The sequence below is a fragment of the Chanodichthys erythropterus genome, chromosome 1 (genome assembly GCF_024489055.1).
Source record: "Chanodichthys erythropterus isolate Z2021 chromosome 1, ASM2448905v1, whole genome shotgun sequence".
Taxonomy (NCBI): domain Eukaryota; kingdom Metazoa; phylum Chordata; class Actinopteri; order Cypriniformes; family Xenocyprididae; genus Chanodichthys; species Chanodichthys erythropterus.
In genome coordinates this window covers 14,505,323-14,520,103 of record NC_090221.1, presented here as the reverse complement: position 1 = coordinate 14,520,103, position 14,781 = coordinate 14,505,323, and the positions used below count along the sequence as shown (strand labels likewise).

Genomic DNA, 14,781 nt, shown 5'->3' with positions numbered 1-14,781 from the left:
TTTGAAGTAACATGTTTCAATCAAGTTACCCAATCAAACAGGACTTTCAAATTCCTTTAATAATAAAGCAACCACTATGGTAGTACTCTAGATGAAATCAGTATCATTTCTGGACTTCCAACACCAAACATCACATGTGTAAATCATGTAACTCGCAAGACTAAACTAAACAAGAAGCATTAATTGTAGGATTATTAGAATTATTCAATTTAAATGAAAAACATTTATTTTAGTTAAACTAAAACCATTCATTCAAGTTAAATTAACACTATTGATCCTAGTTAGTTGCACATGGTAGATTCTATTGGGTTTTACTTCTTTCAGCCACGTGGAACCATGATTGAATCATGTTCCGCCAAAGAGCTATTTTTTTGAGTGTAGAAAGGGAGATGATTTATTCAACTTTTATTTTTATTTTTTACAAAGTATGGTATATAGAGCTCCAACATGGTAGCAAATCATGTAGCATTGTGTAATACATTGAATAGAAAGTCTCCTATATGCATACCATTTGCAAAATATAATAATTCTCCATTATGACATTTATAATCAGTATTCCTTAATATGATTTTTTTAACTCTTTCATAGTAGTTCCCTTGTCTATTTCTTTAAAAAAAAAACAAGATGTGGTTAGTTTGTGAGCTGTGTGAAATTACAGTATTTTACCGCATTGCCAAGGGCTGCCTGAGCTAAATTTAGCCATCTGCCTCATTAACAAATACTCTCATTATTATTGTTTGTATGTAGCAGACCTTTGTGTCACAACCCCAATATGTCTCTGGCTTTGCAGGCTTGTTTTGAACTACACAACAGGGCATTTACTGATTTAACCTCTGAACCTGTGGCATCATCATTACACACCATGACCATGTTGTCGTTTTCAGCTCAAATGACCTGAATACAAACATTTTGTTTCCCTGCAATATATGTGTTGTGTTATTTTCATGTTTTTGTTTTGATGTGCAATGCAGGAATTTTTAATTTTTAACACTGCAATTCATGTCTTAGTTTTTTGTTTTCATGTTTTTAATCTGTACAAAATGTGAAAAGAATGCATTTTAAAAATGAATGAGTTACTGGCTGCTTTCTACTCATTGTGTATAAAGAAATAAATTTTTATTTGTTATACTTCTGGTCTGGTTTGTATTCATTCAGATGATGTGATTCGATATTAATATCTATTTCTTTTTCTGTTTGCACTTAACATTTTCGGTGGATTTTTCAGGTTTTGCTGGTGATGCTCCTGTTGGTTCCTCAACACTAGTCTTCTCCATCTTAAATTCTGTAGCTGTGTTGCTCTCTTCTGGTTCATCATCTCCAGTCGTATCTGTCAGCCTTTCTTCCCTTGGTGCTCCACTGCTTGCATCTTTTTCGGACTTTTCAGGACACTCTTGTTTTTCATCTGTGATCTCATCTTGGGCATCATTTTTCTTTGTGATGTCATTGGTCAGTAGAGTTTCCGAACCTCCACTATCTTTCTCTGATCTCTGTATACTATCTCCCGGCACGTTGCTTTGGACTGAATCCCTTTCGTTATCTGCAGCCGTATTATCTGTTTTTGCCTTTGATTCTTTCAGGGTCAGAGAGCTCTCGTCCCTTTGGCTCTCGTCGTTTTTCTTCTCATCCTGTTCTTGATCTTTATTACCTGTCTTGACACTGCAGCTCTCCTCTGATTTGCCACTGCAGCCTGATCTTCCCAAATGTCCTTCATCGTTCCCTGCCGACATCTTACTCTCATCTGCCCATGTCACTCCTTTCTTAGTCTTCTTTCCCCTCTTGACCTGTGTCTTCTTTTCCCATTTCTCCTGAGTGTTCATCCAGTAGTTTTTGTTTTCGTTGACGCACTTCACTCTGATGTTCTCCCCCATCTTCTTAATCTCCTGCTTGACGATAGGTTTAAATGTGGGATCAAGTTGCACGACCCTAGTGAAATCCCTGCGAGCCTCGTCTTCGTTGCATAATGCCGAGTGAGCCCGGGCCCGCTGGTACACGGCCTTCAGATTGTCTGAGGTGGAGATAAAAGTGAGAGAGTGAAGACCAATCCTGCCACATCACATTGACTTCATAATAAATAATCCATACTAAAGTAAACAACAGTTTTCGCTCTTTGCATAGGGGGCTGGATGGAGATACCAAGGGATATCTCAATATTGTGAATGATGCAACTGGCTCAACTTCCTGGATTCACTGACAAAGTGAATCATCGAGATGTGGTTGCTAAAAGGGAGAGTTAAGTATAAGCAAACTGACATGGCTTAAGGCTCTTTTTTTTACTACAGACTATAACAGAGTGATTGGCTAACTTGCACTGGGTGATGAAGGAGCAATCTATATCTGCTGCTGCTTAAACCCAACCAAAAGTGTGTCTACGTTGTAGTGTACTTCTCAAATGGAAGGCTGTGTCCGAGAAAGGCTGTATGTCTGCTGCCACGTCATTACTCGCCTTTGTTTTGTGTGAGAGATTTCGGCATACTTGTTATCTTTTGTTTTGGTGTAAATTAATCATTTAACACTAAACTCCTAATAATGTAAGTCACTGGGAGACCACAAACGGCTGTCATTCACTGTATTGTGTTAAAAGAAAGAACAGACTCTCAACTTTTAGGCCCCTTTTACACTAGTGCATTTTCGTTTTAAATCACATAACTTTTTCTACGGTTACGCCTGTCCTTTACACTACTCCAGTGTTTTCAACCCTCAAAACTGAGACTTTTGAAAACAGAGCCCTTTTTAGTTTGAAAACGTTGGAGTTGCTTTTCAGTGTAACGGACCAAAAGGGAGACTTTTGAAAACGATGGCGTGGCTGCCCACGTTCGCTTTGTGTATCCTTGACGACAGTGTAAACAACATGGAGACTGAACCAAAGACTATAGCTGTGTCTCATTTCGAAGGTTGCATCCTCCGGAGGTCGTATTCGAAGGTTTCATACGTCGTTGAGGCTGTATCGTTTCAGAAAAGTAAGTAGGATTCTCCGAACGCGACCTTAGAATGCGTCCTTCTTTCACAGGAATTCGGATGCTGCAGATAGCCCACAATTCTTTGCGTCACTGTTAACAACTATCATTTATTTGAAAAAAAAAAAAAGAATAAAAATAAATAAATAAATGGCGAATGTACATCAAATGTACATACAAGCGAAGATGTGTTTAAATGTAAGTAGTTTCATGCTTGTTTTTGTTTTAAACTTTTTTCTTCCTAATATCCTCCTCTTTTGTCTCTGTAACAGATATGTTGTACATAAGCCAGCTCCTCAAGCATTAACCAAAATAAAACAAGTAAATACATTTTATTTTCAAATTACATAAAATTTTTTTAATAATTTTCATTAGCTGAGAGCGCAACGAGGTTGCCGTGAAGGCGTTGGCATAGCAACGATTTACTTCCTGCTTCCTTTCCTGCCAGTGTCAGGGGCGCCCCCAAGGGGTGGCCAGGGGTGGCCACGGCCACCCCTGCATAAACTCTGGCCACCCCTGTGGCCACCCCAGTATGATTTTGCATTGGGTACTATTAATTTAAATGCATAATGTAAATTCACAAGTTCATGAAGTGAAAGAAAATAAAATGCCACCAAAAAAGATAGATTGACTGACGCCACCAGAGGAGCTGTTTCACTGAACAGAACAGGTCCAATCATCTTGGTTATTCTGTGCTCGCGGCGCGCACTCAAGAATTGCATGCGCAAATGCGCCGGCGCGCGCTGCATAATTATTTTATTATAGCTTAAATAAAGCCCAAAAGAATACGAGCAATGACCGTCATTGCTCTGTTGTAAGTTAAGTCATGAAATTACCACACATGCGATTAAAGCTGCCTCAAAACTGTGAATGCATGTATTTGTTAACATGGTTTTAAAGCTATTGTTATCCAATTTGTTGGCCTTAAAACGTCTTAAAAATGCACATATGTACACCAGAGAAATCTAAATTTTCTCGGGGGAGCATGCCCCCGAACCCCCATAGCAAACTATATTTTATGACCTCGATCATTATGAAACCATAATGCAATCTGAATGCAAAATGTGTATTTCTACAAATGTGCACATTTTTGGACTCAAACGGTGTAGGTATGTGTATGCAAATAAATGGGACCGAACACGACTGAATGTAAAGGTTTGTGTCCTCATTATTCTATTAATAACTACCAATTGATTTTGCATGTATGTATATGTATATACATATAGGACTAATATATATATATCATTTTTTTTTTTTTTTTTGCCACCCCAAGAATTGCTGTGGCCTCGTCTGGCCACCCCTATTAAAATTTTCTGGGGGCGCCACTGGCCCAGTGTGTCCTACGAAGGACGTCTCGTTTAATTCTGGCTAAGGACACTCCATATACCGCATCCTTCACAGGATTCGTCCTCTTGAGGATGCAGCCTTTGAAATTAAATGAAATGAGACACTGCTTATAGAATAACACAAGACTTGTCACTCGTATTGTTTTGAATGGGATAAAGTGTAACGCGGAATAAGTCCCGCCTTCTAAATAAGAGCCAATCGCCGACTGGTAAAGTCATCGCGTCCCTTCAGCGGCCGTTAGAATTACCGGTTTCTATAGAAACAGTCAGACGCGCGCCTCCGAAGAGACGTGCATTTAGGTCTGCGCATGCGCATTAGCTTGATCCAGGTTGAAAAATACAGTTTTTTTGTCATGATTCGAGCGTTTAGAAACTAAATTTATGAGCCCCTTGTTGTTAGATTTCATTGGTGATTTCAAATATGAAATTTAATCGTAAGGTTGGCGAACAGTTTTGGAGAATTTGATGTTTCCCCATTCAAAGAGGAGCTGCATGATGCCCAGGATGCCAGAGAGGTGTTTCAAAGATGGCCGCCAAATGACTTGTCTTAAAGGGACTTTGAATGAACTGCAATCTGTGCTGTCTTTGTTGGCATTTTTAGGAGTCCTTGTGCAGTTAAATTCTAAATATTTTTTTTTAATACTGCAGCTACTTACATGCGCAAGAGGCAACTGTTTACACTTGTATGCTCATGCCCAGTGTGCATGAATGGTCATGTGACGTGTTTTTGGTTGTGTAATGTAGATGGAGATCGTTTCTGAAAAGCTGTGGAAACACCAGCACATGAGGATCGTTTTCATTTTAAAACGCCATTTTAAAACGAAAACGCACTTGTGTAAACAGCCTTATTCTAGCTTCATGCATGTATCAATCAGTATTTGAATGTGGGCAAGTTTCATAAAAAATTCAACATTTTGAGCAAAAAGCTGAGAAAATCATGTTTTTGTCAAAGTCTGGATTGGATTCGCAACAATAATCAAAACATAGATGGAGTAGACTAAGTCCACCAACACACCCAAAGCTTCACAGTCCTATTTCTCGTCCTGGGTGGACATTTCATTGGGTAACGTTATGCAGTTTTGATTTATATATTGTTTAATGTTGATGATCACGTTATTTTATACATGCATGTGCTTACATATGTGCTATTGTTTGTTTCTGCTTCTTCTTCACCTGTGTTTTGATCAGGACTCAAAACTCTTTCAAAAGATGCATAAAAGCACCCCCTACCTAACTAAAAACACGGAAATGGCGGGGAAAGAGTTAATAGAAAGCCTATTAATATAAAGATTTTTAAAGCAAAGTCTTTTTCCAAAATTAAATTTAATAGTATTTTTGTGACGTGCCATTGGGGGGGTGGGAACATGATGTAGCCATGTTCACTTACTTAACTGTCTCATTCTAGTATTTAATGCTGAGCAGGACTCTAGCCTGCGAGACTCTGAAGGACTGGACTAGGAAGGACACAGCCTCACTAGGATGCTGCCTTTTGTTTGAAAAGCACCCATCATTGTCTATGGATGTCAAACTCATTTCCTGGATGGCACTGTCCTGTGAGTTTAGCTACAAGCCTAATTAAACACCTGAACCAGCTAATTAAGGTCTTAGAAACTTCCAGGTAGGTGTTTTGGAGCTGCTCTCTGCAGGATAGTTTGACATGTGCTTTATGGTGTCACACATAAGTTATATGTAACTGACATACAAAAAGTTATGGCCAGTTTTGAAGAGAAAAATTTGATGACTACCTGGTAAGACTAGTCTAAGCAGTTTATGCAACTGGCCACTGGTCAATGTCCATTTCTGCAGTGAATAAGTATATAAGCTCACCTTTATGTTTCTTCAGCAGTTTAGAGTTGAGATCCACCACTTCCTGGTATTCCCCAAGCTCCAGCTTACACTGACTGAGGTTTAGACAGAGTGGCAGGCGGACTTTCTCCAGAGATTCCCAGTCTTCTCCTTTATGTTCCACCTCAAAAACACACAGAGAGATAGATATGGCTTAGTGAGCACTGGGTTGCTGATTCCCCATGGGGATTTTTTAGCTTCCCTGGCGTTCCTGCTAAGTAATTTTTGGATCCCCAATGTACATTTCCTCTGGGAAATATAACAGGTATATGTTACTATAAGTTCTGATGTGAGTGTTGCCAGGGTATTGTGCAGTTGCAAAGATGTTTTAAATGGTTTTTGACAGCATTGTTTAGCCCATGTCTCTATGATATTGTCTTTCATAGTGTTAAGGCACTCCATCATATACGAAAGTCTAAAATAAAAAAGAGTCAAATTTGCAAAATAGTAAAGCTTGCATTAAAAAGCACCATTTGGGCATAGGAACAATCTAAAATCATGGTAGGACATATTCTAAACTTTATTATCTTGACTCATGAATATTAATAAGGTGGTGTTACATTCACCCAGTAGTTTTTAGATAAGTGGGCGCTAATTTTTTTTCAGATTACCGCTCCAAGCTTTCAGTCCATTACTGAAGTAAAAGGCTTCTGCGTGGTTTTAAATTCCACATTTTATGTGGCCAGCTATAATTTCAGCATGAAGCTGTATTTTTTATTTATTTTTTTAAATGGTGGGATTTATCCTCAGTGCCTTCTACAGCTATCAAGTGTATGCCAAACCAGTGCTACATTTCCCAAAAACATCATGAACCAATTGTAACTAATGGTTTTGTGAAATGCAGCCCTGATCTTTTATCGTTATTTTCAGTCATCTGGCTTACCTTAGTTTGGAGATGATCTACATACTCCAGAGCCTCTTTGAACTTGACAGTCGCCTCACTGTATTTATGCTCTTTCACATTAAAATTGCCTTCATCCTGTAGCAGCATAATTAGCCGTAGCATCTGCTGCCAGTCCTTGCCCTCGGTCAGAGCTGTTATCTTAAGATTGGCCTCTCCTGCTGGGTGTTCACTTGTGGTTTCATGCTTATTTTCCTCTGCTACAGATGGATTCATTCCCTTCTCAGCATCTTTAACCTCTTCAGGGGACTGAGAATGTTCCACCTTGCTTTCCTCTTTTGTAGGCATCGCAGATTTTTCCTCCTCCTCTGATTCCATCTCTCTCTCTTCCTTCTCTTCAAAGATGTTCCAGTACCTTTCTTTATCCTCCCAGTATTTTTCCTTCATTCTCTCAGAGAGAAGATTCAGTTCTCTTTGCACCAACCTAGAGAGTGTGATGTCTAGGTTGGCCACCATCTGGAAGTCTTTCCTGGCCTCCCTCTCACTCCACACAGCTGCATAGGCCTTCGCTCGCTTGTAGTAGGCCTTGACACAGTCTGGAAAAGATCAATAATCGGACTGTAATTTGTAGCTCTTCCTGTTACCTACCTACTGAGGCTACGTAGTCTTTCTGAAGGCTTTGCAAGTGTTCATATACAGGACTATTATTTGCTACACACACACACTTTTTTAACCCAATTTGGACACCAAGTACACACAACTAATCTTGCTCTGAGTGGGCTCGAGAGCCTGGTTAAGATTCTCTGTTGACGGCTCTCCCCCTCTTTCATTTGATCATGCTCTTCACTAAATCTTTAACTCTGCCAACATTTAAACAGACTTCCCCCAGTCAACGTCAGCCTCTGGCAAAAACACAGCAGATTCTGTGAGCACATTTCAAAAGGATGTGCTCCCCAGGTGACACACTAGAGAAATAGTTAAGAGAGCAAAGATGGAAGATTTGAACCGAAACAGACAACAAGGTGTGGGTGACACATGGGGCACCGCAGAATGAAATGAATCCTGGGAATTAGAGAGGACGGGGAAATGGGAGAGTGTCCTCGATAAAGGGAACTGAGGAAGGCCAAAGTCACTGTGCCGGCTGCATATGCATAAGGCTCATTAGGAAAGCTACCCACACTGCCTCTGGAGCCACCGCGAGAGACGATACATCTGTCACTTCACATGCTTCAAGAGGGCTTACACAGACCAACTCCTGTCCCTACTGCTCATGCAGCCAGCCAAGCTTAAACAAACCCAAACCACCGAGGACGAAGATTACTATGCATGCTGCCAAGTACAATTATGAAAGTGAATGCAATTGGATTATTTATGATAACCAAAAAGGCTACATTTAAAGATAGTCTGATACTAAGCTGGTCTGCATCACCTCAACCTAAATTTCTCTGACTAATTTGTGCTGGTTGTAATTTTCCTTCAAATTCAATGATTTTGATGTTTGGTTTTCTGTTAGTAATTTCAGTAAGAATTGTTTGAGATTAATCTTGCAAATCCCAAACTGCTTTTTGGGTTTGCTAGCATCATTAAATAATGAATCTTATATTTTATTCTAAACACCAAAGGTTTTTTGATGTGTATATCAATAATAATGTATTACATAATGGCAGGACTGTTTCCATGGTTACTTCTTTGGGCACTGGCAAAACATCTACTATAATATAATGAAATAATACAGAATTAAATGTTGCTTGCAAATAACTTTATTTAATGAAAAAGAATGTTGCAGCAGTCCTAAAACCCAAAAACAAATAAGCATTTCACTTCGAGTTCCATCATCCCAAAGTCATTGGTTTATGGGTAAATGCTTTAAATAAAGATGTATTGTTTAAATGTATTTTAATATTCAGGCGGTTGCTGACAAGTGGCCAAATGGGACTACTGAGGTTGACAGGGAGATTAAACGTCATCATGGCAAACAGATAAACATCTATTCACTAGTCCGCTTTTACAGCCTCATTATGTTTATACTCAGAAGCTTAGTGGTGGTGACGGTGTAGTTCGATTATAGCCTAAATTTAGCTTTTTACTTCTGCCAATTGTTTTTTGGCTTCAAAATTGATAAAATTTGTGTTCACCTGTAAAGAAACCTATTGGCTTTTTTTGCTGAGGGAACCAAGGTAATGCTAACTTCTGGGTTGGCCAACAAAAATATTTAAAGATGCATCGTGTAAATTTTAGCAGCGTCTAGCGGTGAAGTTGCAAATTGCAATATAAAGAAGCTACGGTGGCCAACACAGGACAAAGATGTCATCTGAGACAGCAGAGAGTAGCCAGTCAAGCAAACACACTCTGTAGAGTAGTGATGCAAAGTCTGATTCATTTCCGCGAACCGGTTCAAAAAGCCGATTCACAGGTTCATCATGCTATGATTTCATTATGCATTTTTTTTTGTAAGAACTCAATGTCATGTTATATCAATGAAACGTTTAAATAAAGTAATTTGTGTCAATGCATATTGAAACATTCAAATAAAAAGGTATTTGTGTGAACGCATAGCCAATTATTGCCTTTCATTTAAAGGGTAGTGATCACAGTTTCATTGGATCGCGGATCCTTTATGTCGGACGTGACTGACTAATATTGATTAGCCTACATCTTGGATAAGATTCGCAACTACAACACACATATTTATGCACAAACGCATTACATGTCTAAAGTATATAGAAATAATAAACTCCATTTCCATTACGTGCCTCATGCTTGCATGGTATCGTCAACTCACTCATCAGACCCCTCGGTAATCCTTTGCAAACTTGGTTGAACCGGCTCAATCGGTTCTTTTTGAGTCGGACTTGCTACTTCGGCTTGTGCGTCTTGCGTCATCAACCCGGAACTAAAGTTTGATTCAGTTCGATTAGTGAACCAGCTCGACTGGTTCTTCCTATGAACCGGTTTCAACCGGCTCAAAAGAACGATTCGTTCAATAACCGAACATCACTATTGTAGAGCAGTTTGTCCGTTTAGGGCTACTGTAGAAATATGCGCAAAATGGCGACTTAACATGCAAGGGGACCCGTGGTGTATGTAGACAGAAATGGCTTAAAAAGGTAATAAAAACATAACGGTTCATTATGTAAGGTCTTTACATACCACTTAAAACATAGTTATGTATATTATATTGCATTTCTGTCAATAGATCCTCACAAATTTACACATTGCACCTTTAATCCCTGCAGCACTCTATGCATGGCTACTTCTGAATGGCTGTCATTGGGAAAAGATGGCATAGTTAAATTGGGCCATGCTAACCAGCCAATCCTTCACCATTTGGTTTATACTAACAAGCTGGCCTACTGTACCTTTGTGTTTATCCAGGAGCTCTGTTGTATGTTCTATGACTTCATAATATTCCTCCAGCTCTAACATGCACTGGCAGTAGTTCAGTACCAGAGGAATGATAAGCCTGCCCAGATTAATGTAGTCCTCATCTCCTGGCATCTCCTAAACAGGGAGGAAAACAAATTCAAGTGCACTCATCAGATGCTTTACTGAATGTTGTTTCTCTACAGTCCCCTTGTAACCCCCGTGTCATTTTCTTTTTCTTTTACCCTGGATTGGACTGTACGCAGCAGAACCACAGCCTCCTGATACTTCACTGCAGCTTCACGGAACCGACCCTGCTTGACCAGAGCGTTTCCCAAGAGATGCAGCGAGGGCACAACCTTTAGTTTCTCATCCTTCTCCATCATCCAAGACTCGCGCTGGTAAGAGAATGGGTCGCCCACCTGAGGAAGACAGAAAATTGGAGCGTGTTCGTCGCGCTTGGTTGAAGATTGAAAACATGGTCTGAGAATTGGGAACAGCATTTCTTTCCTGGCGTATAGCACTTGATTGTGTAACATTCTGTTATGCTGTTTGGGTTGCAGTGAGAAATCTCTTGAAGGTGGAGGAGTGGAACTAGAATGAGTGTGTTGTTTTGAAAGGAAGCATGTATGTATATCCTTGTTTTCTTTGCTCTGTGTGAATACCAGGTGTACCCACTGAGATTAGCTCCATGATGAAGATTAGAGGTTGAGGTGTCCTCATTATCTCATCGAGCTCTGGGAAGCCTGTCGAGTGGTAGTGAAACACATTTCCCATGCCACACATGTGTTTCTGGCCATCCAGAGGGTCTTTTCCCTGAGCAGCCAGTCGCATCCCTTTTGACACGATGGGATAAAGGCCCGTGTGCTGAGTATAAAAAGGAAAAATATTATCACATGCCAGTGTTTCCTACAGAACTACCAAACATTTTTCTACTATTTTTGCAGCAATGGGCTATAGGAATATTCCTTCATTTATTTGTGGATCAGGCTTCACTGTTGGCAATGTATATTTTTTGATTCACTAAAAAGAACCGGCTCAGAAGAGTCATTTGTTCCGGAATCAGACTACCCTGGCCTGGTCCTGCTGTATTGTTGTGATTACAGCACAAAGAGTCATTTTTAAGTTAATCGGACTGCACTGTGTTTTTTTCTGAAAAGATGTTTTTTGCTTGGGCTGGGAAAATATCACTAAAAACATCAATAAAAAGAACAGCACTTTTAGAGTTTCAACCCTCTGTCTAATGTGAGCATAAGTATTGGGACAAATGGCTTACAGATGTTTCTAAGTGATCAGCTGCGTCCTGTTGTATTAATTGTTCAGACATTAAAAGCATGTGTCGTATACATCGTTCATTGTTTCTGCATTCTGAGTCTTGTTTGATGACGACACACACAAGCCAGGATGAAGATGAGGGAGGTGACTTTGAGAGCAAAAAACCAAGCAATTTGGATGCTAAAAGAAAAGAGGAACTCAACTGGCTCAAACATTAGGCATAACCAAATCAGCAGTTTGGAATGTTCTGAAAAAGAAAGAAACCACCAGCGACTTCAGTAACCAACAACGACCAGGGGTGCATTTCCAAAAGCGAATTATGGTCGCAAGTTTCGTCATTACCAATAGAGTTCAATGGGACTTATGACCATAGTTGGTTAACAATGTTTTCAGGAAATGCATCCCTGGTCAGCAGAGAAAAACAACAGCATTTAATGACAGAAAGCTGTGAACAAGAACCCTAAAATAGTTGAAAAGCTGGGGTGATGGTCTCACAATCTACTGTTTGCAGGAGACAGCAGAATTATAGAGGCTACACAGCAAGATGCAAACCTCTGATCCCCACGAAAAATAGAAAAGTCAGAACAGAGTTTGCAAAAAAGCACAGAGTTGAGTTAGTAGGATTGTGGAACAGAGTTTTATGGAGAGGCGAGACAAAGATGAACCTTTATCAAAGTGATGGGAAAGCAAAAGTGTGGAGAAAAAAGGAAGCGCAGATGATTCTAAGCATCTGGAAAGCATAGAATGAATTTGGAAGTGTACAAAAACATATTGGCTACCAATGTTCAAGAAAATGCCACCAGACTCACAGAGAAGTGCTTGATATTGTGACAGGACAATGACCCATAACACACTGCCAACTCAATCAAGGAGTTTATCAGGGGGAAGAAATGGAAGGTCTTAGATTTGCCAAGTCAGTCTCCAGATTTAAATCCTATTACACATGCATTTCACCCGTTGAAGTGGAGACTAAAAGCAGAAACTCTCCAAAACAAGCAAAAACTGAAAATAGCTGCATTAAAGGCTTGGAAAAGCATTTCAAAAGATGAAACCAAGAGTCTGGTGATGTCCATTGGTCGCAGACTCACTGCTGTGATTGCATGCAAGGGATTTGCAGCTAATTACTAGCTTTTAAACTTGTACATTTGCTTTAAATTAAATTGTCCCAATACTTATGCTCACATTAGATAGAGGGATGAAACATTAAAAGTGCTGTTGTCCTAGTTGGTAAAACATTTATATGTTGAAACAGTTAATGATAAAACATACTTTCTGTACTTTGTCTCAAATTCATCTTTTAATCATATTTACAGACTCCACAGCAAAGAGAGCAATTTTGTCTTTACTGTCCCAATACTCATGGAGGGCACTGTATATAGTAATGTAGTACCAATTGTACTCCCTGTATAGTTTACTGCATTAGTCGAGTTTTTCTTTCTTTCCTTAATTGAAAAAAATTGCCATGGACTGTATCTGATGTGTATCCTTATGAATCAATATCGAACTGAATTTAATCAGAATCATTATTTTGTTGTACACAGTTTTAATTGCACCACATTCAATACATGCCACATTCACAACTATTGCCATGGTGCTGAAAGATTCAGCAGCAGAGGAGAATTGCAGTAAACATACCATGACCTTTCGTTCAACATATTTCAACACCAACCATCTAACTGGAATCTTTAGTCTCATTTGACTTGCAGAATAGATCATTTATATACTTTCATGTGTTTGAATAAAAACAGCAAATGAGAATGTTAATAGAAAATATAGTAGGTCACCAAAAGCACAAAATACATGAGACACATATTCTCCTCCATCCTTGTGTGAAGATTAATTAAGATCCAACTGAAGTAGGTGATTATAGAAAGTAACAAACAGTGGATATGCACAAGAGGTTTAGTTTGATTTCAAACACTTACAATGGCATCACACCAAAACTCTGCCACCTCTCCAATCCTCATGGAGGTTAACAGCACCTCCCACACCTCCATCTTGAACATTTTCCCCACGAAAATCTCTGTGGGATGCTTATTTTTGCGACTGTCGTCAATCACAGTTCTTTCAAAGTTGTCCAACAGAGTCTGGAAGTGGAACACCAGCTTTGTGGGTAGGAAGGCATAGAGGAAAAAAAGATAATAAAAACAGGATTAAGAGAGAGCAGAGATATTTTTTCCTGCTTAGTACACCATGTACATGTCACTTGCTACTTGGTGCATGTTTGTATGCGTTGTTGAGAGAAATACAGAGTTTTCAAGCAGGCCAGGAAATCTTTTTCCTCGTGCCATCCTAATAGCTTCATTCCTGGTTCAACTTTGCCTTCATTATAAGACATTTAAATGTATAGTCTTTTTTGAAGTATATTGATGGAGACACCTTAATGGAATGGGAGCACACAGAGTGAATACAGAGCACAGCTGGTAAATGGAGAGATTAATGTTGGCATTGTCGTGGAAAATGTTTGTCATCCTCTCCAGGCTGAGGGCCATATGGCTGGACAAGTGGGGGGAGAAAAGTCACCTGGCACTTATACAATGTTCCTCAGCCTCTGTCCAAAATGACAGGTTGCCAAACTTCTGTGCAATTCTATGGACCAAATGTTTTGTCACATAATAAAACCATTTTATTACCAATAGAATCAAGATACAACCATTTCTAATCAAAGTAAATGGTTAGAACCGATCCAAACACATATCCAATCGAAAGCGTTATCCAAGACCATATACGCGTCTTACCTTTGTTCCCTTTGGAAAATGTGGCAACGGTCCTTGACCTCCATGCAGAATCTTCTTTTTTACTCCAGGATGGTCAAGCAGATATGTCTCTTCCATTTTAAACTCTTTTGAAAAGTGTTTCTTTATTGAATCAATCCTTATGTCCTGTAGATTGTGAGAACTGAGCTAGTCCTTGGCAGTGTTAATTAGCAAACTGAGGAAGGAAGACAAATCACACCCTGCAGCCCAATGCTGCCTGGCTGCTTTCTGACAGATGGCTGGATTACCAGGTTGAGGATAGCCACTTTAATCTGCCTTGGCTAAACCTTCAACCCCCCTGAATCTTCAGTATAATCCCCTGTAAGAAGTGAAGGGATGGGTGACCAGAGAGCGGAACTCACAGTATGGAGACAGTCAAGATCATTCTAGAAGGCAATAGA

At 39.5% G+C, this 14,781-nt stretch overlaps 1 protein-coding gene across 1 annotated transcript; it reads right to left on the bottom strand.

The window, feature by feature from the left end:
- Positions 1 to 1,178: 1,178 nt before the first annotated feature.
- Positions 1,179 to 14,477, bottom strand: LOC137030443 (titin homolog). Its single transcript, XM_067400798.1, has 8 exons — positions 14,363 to 14,477; positions 13,550 to 13,729; positions 11,028 to 11,216; positions 10,595 to 10,771; positions 10,346 to 10,487; positions 7,029 to 7,582; positions 6,128 to 6,269; positions 1,179 to 2,005 (listed from the first exon to the last, which is right to left on the bottom strand). Exons 1-8 carry the CDS (start codon positions 14,456 to 14,458, stop codon positions 1,179 to 1,181), a joined length of 2,307 nt encoding a protein of 768 aa, XP_067256899.1. The 5' UTR covers positions 14,459 to 14,477.
- Positions 14,478 to 14,781: the final 304 nt, after the last annotated feature.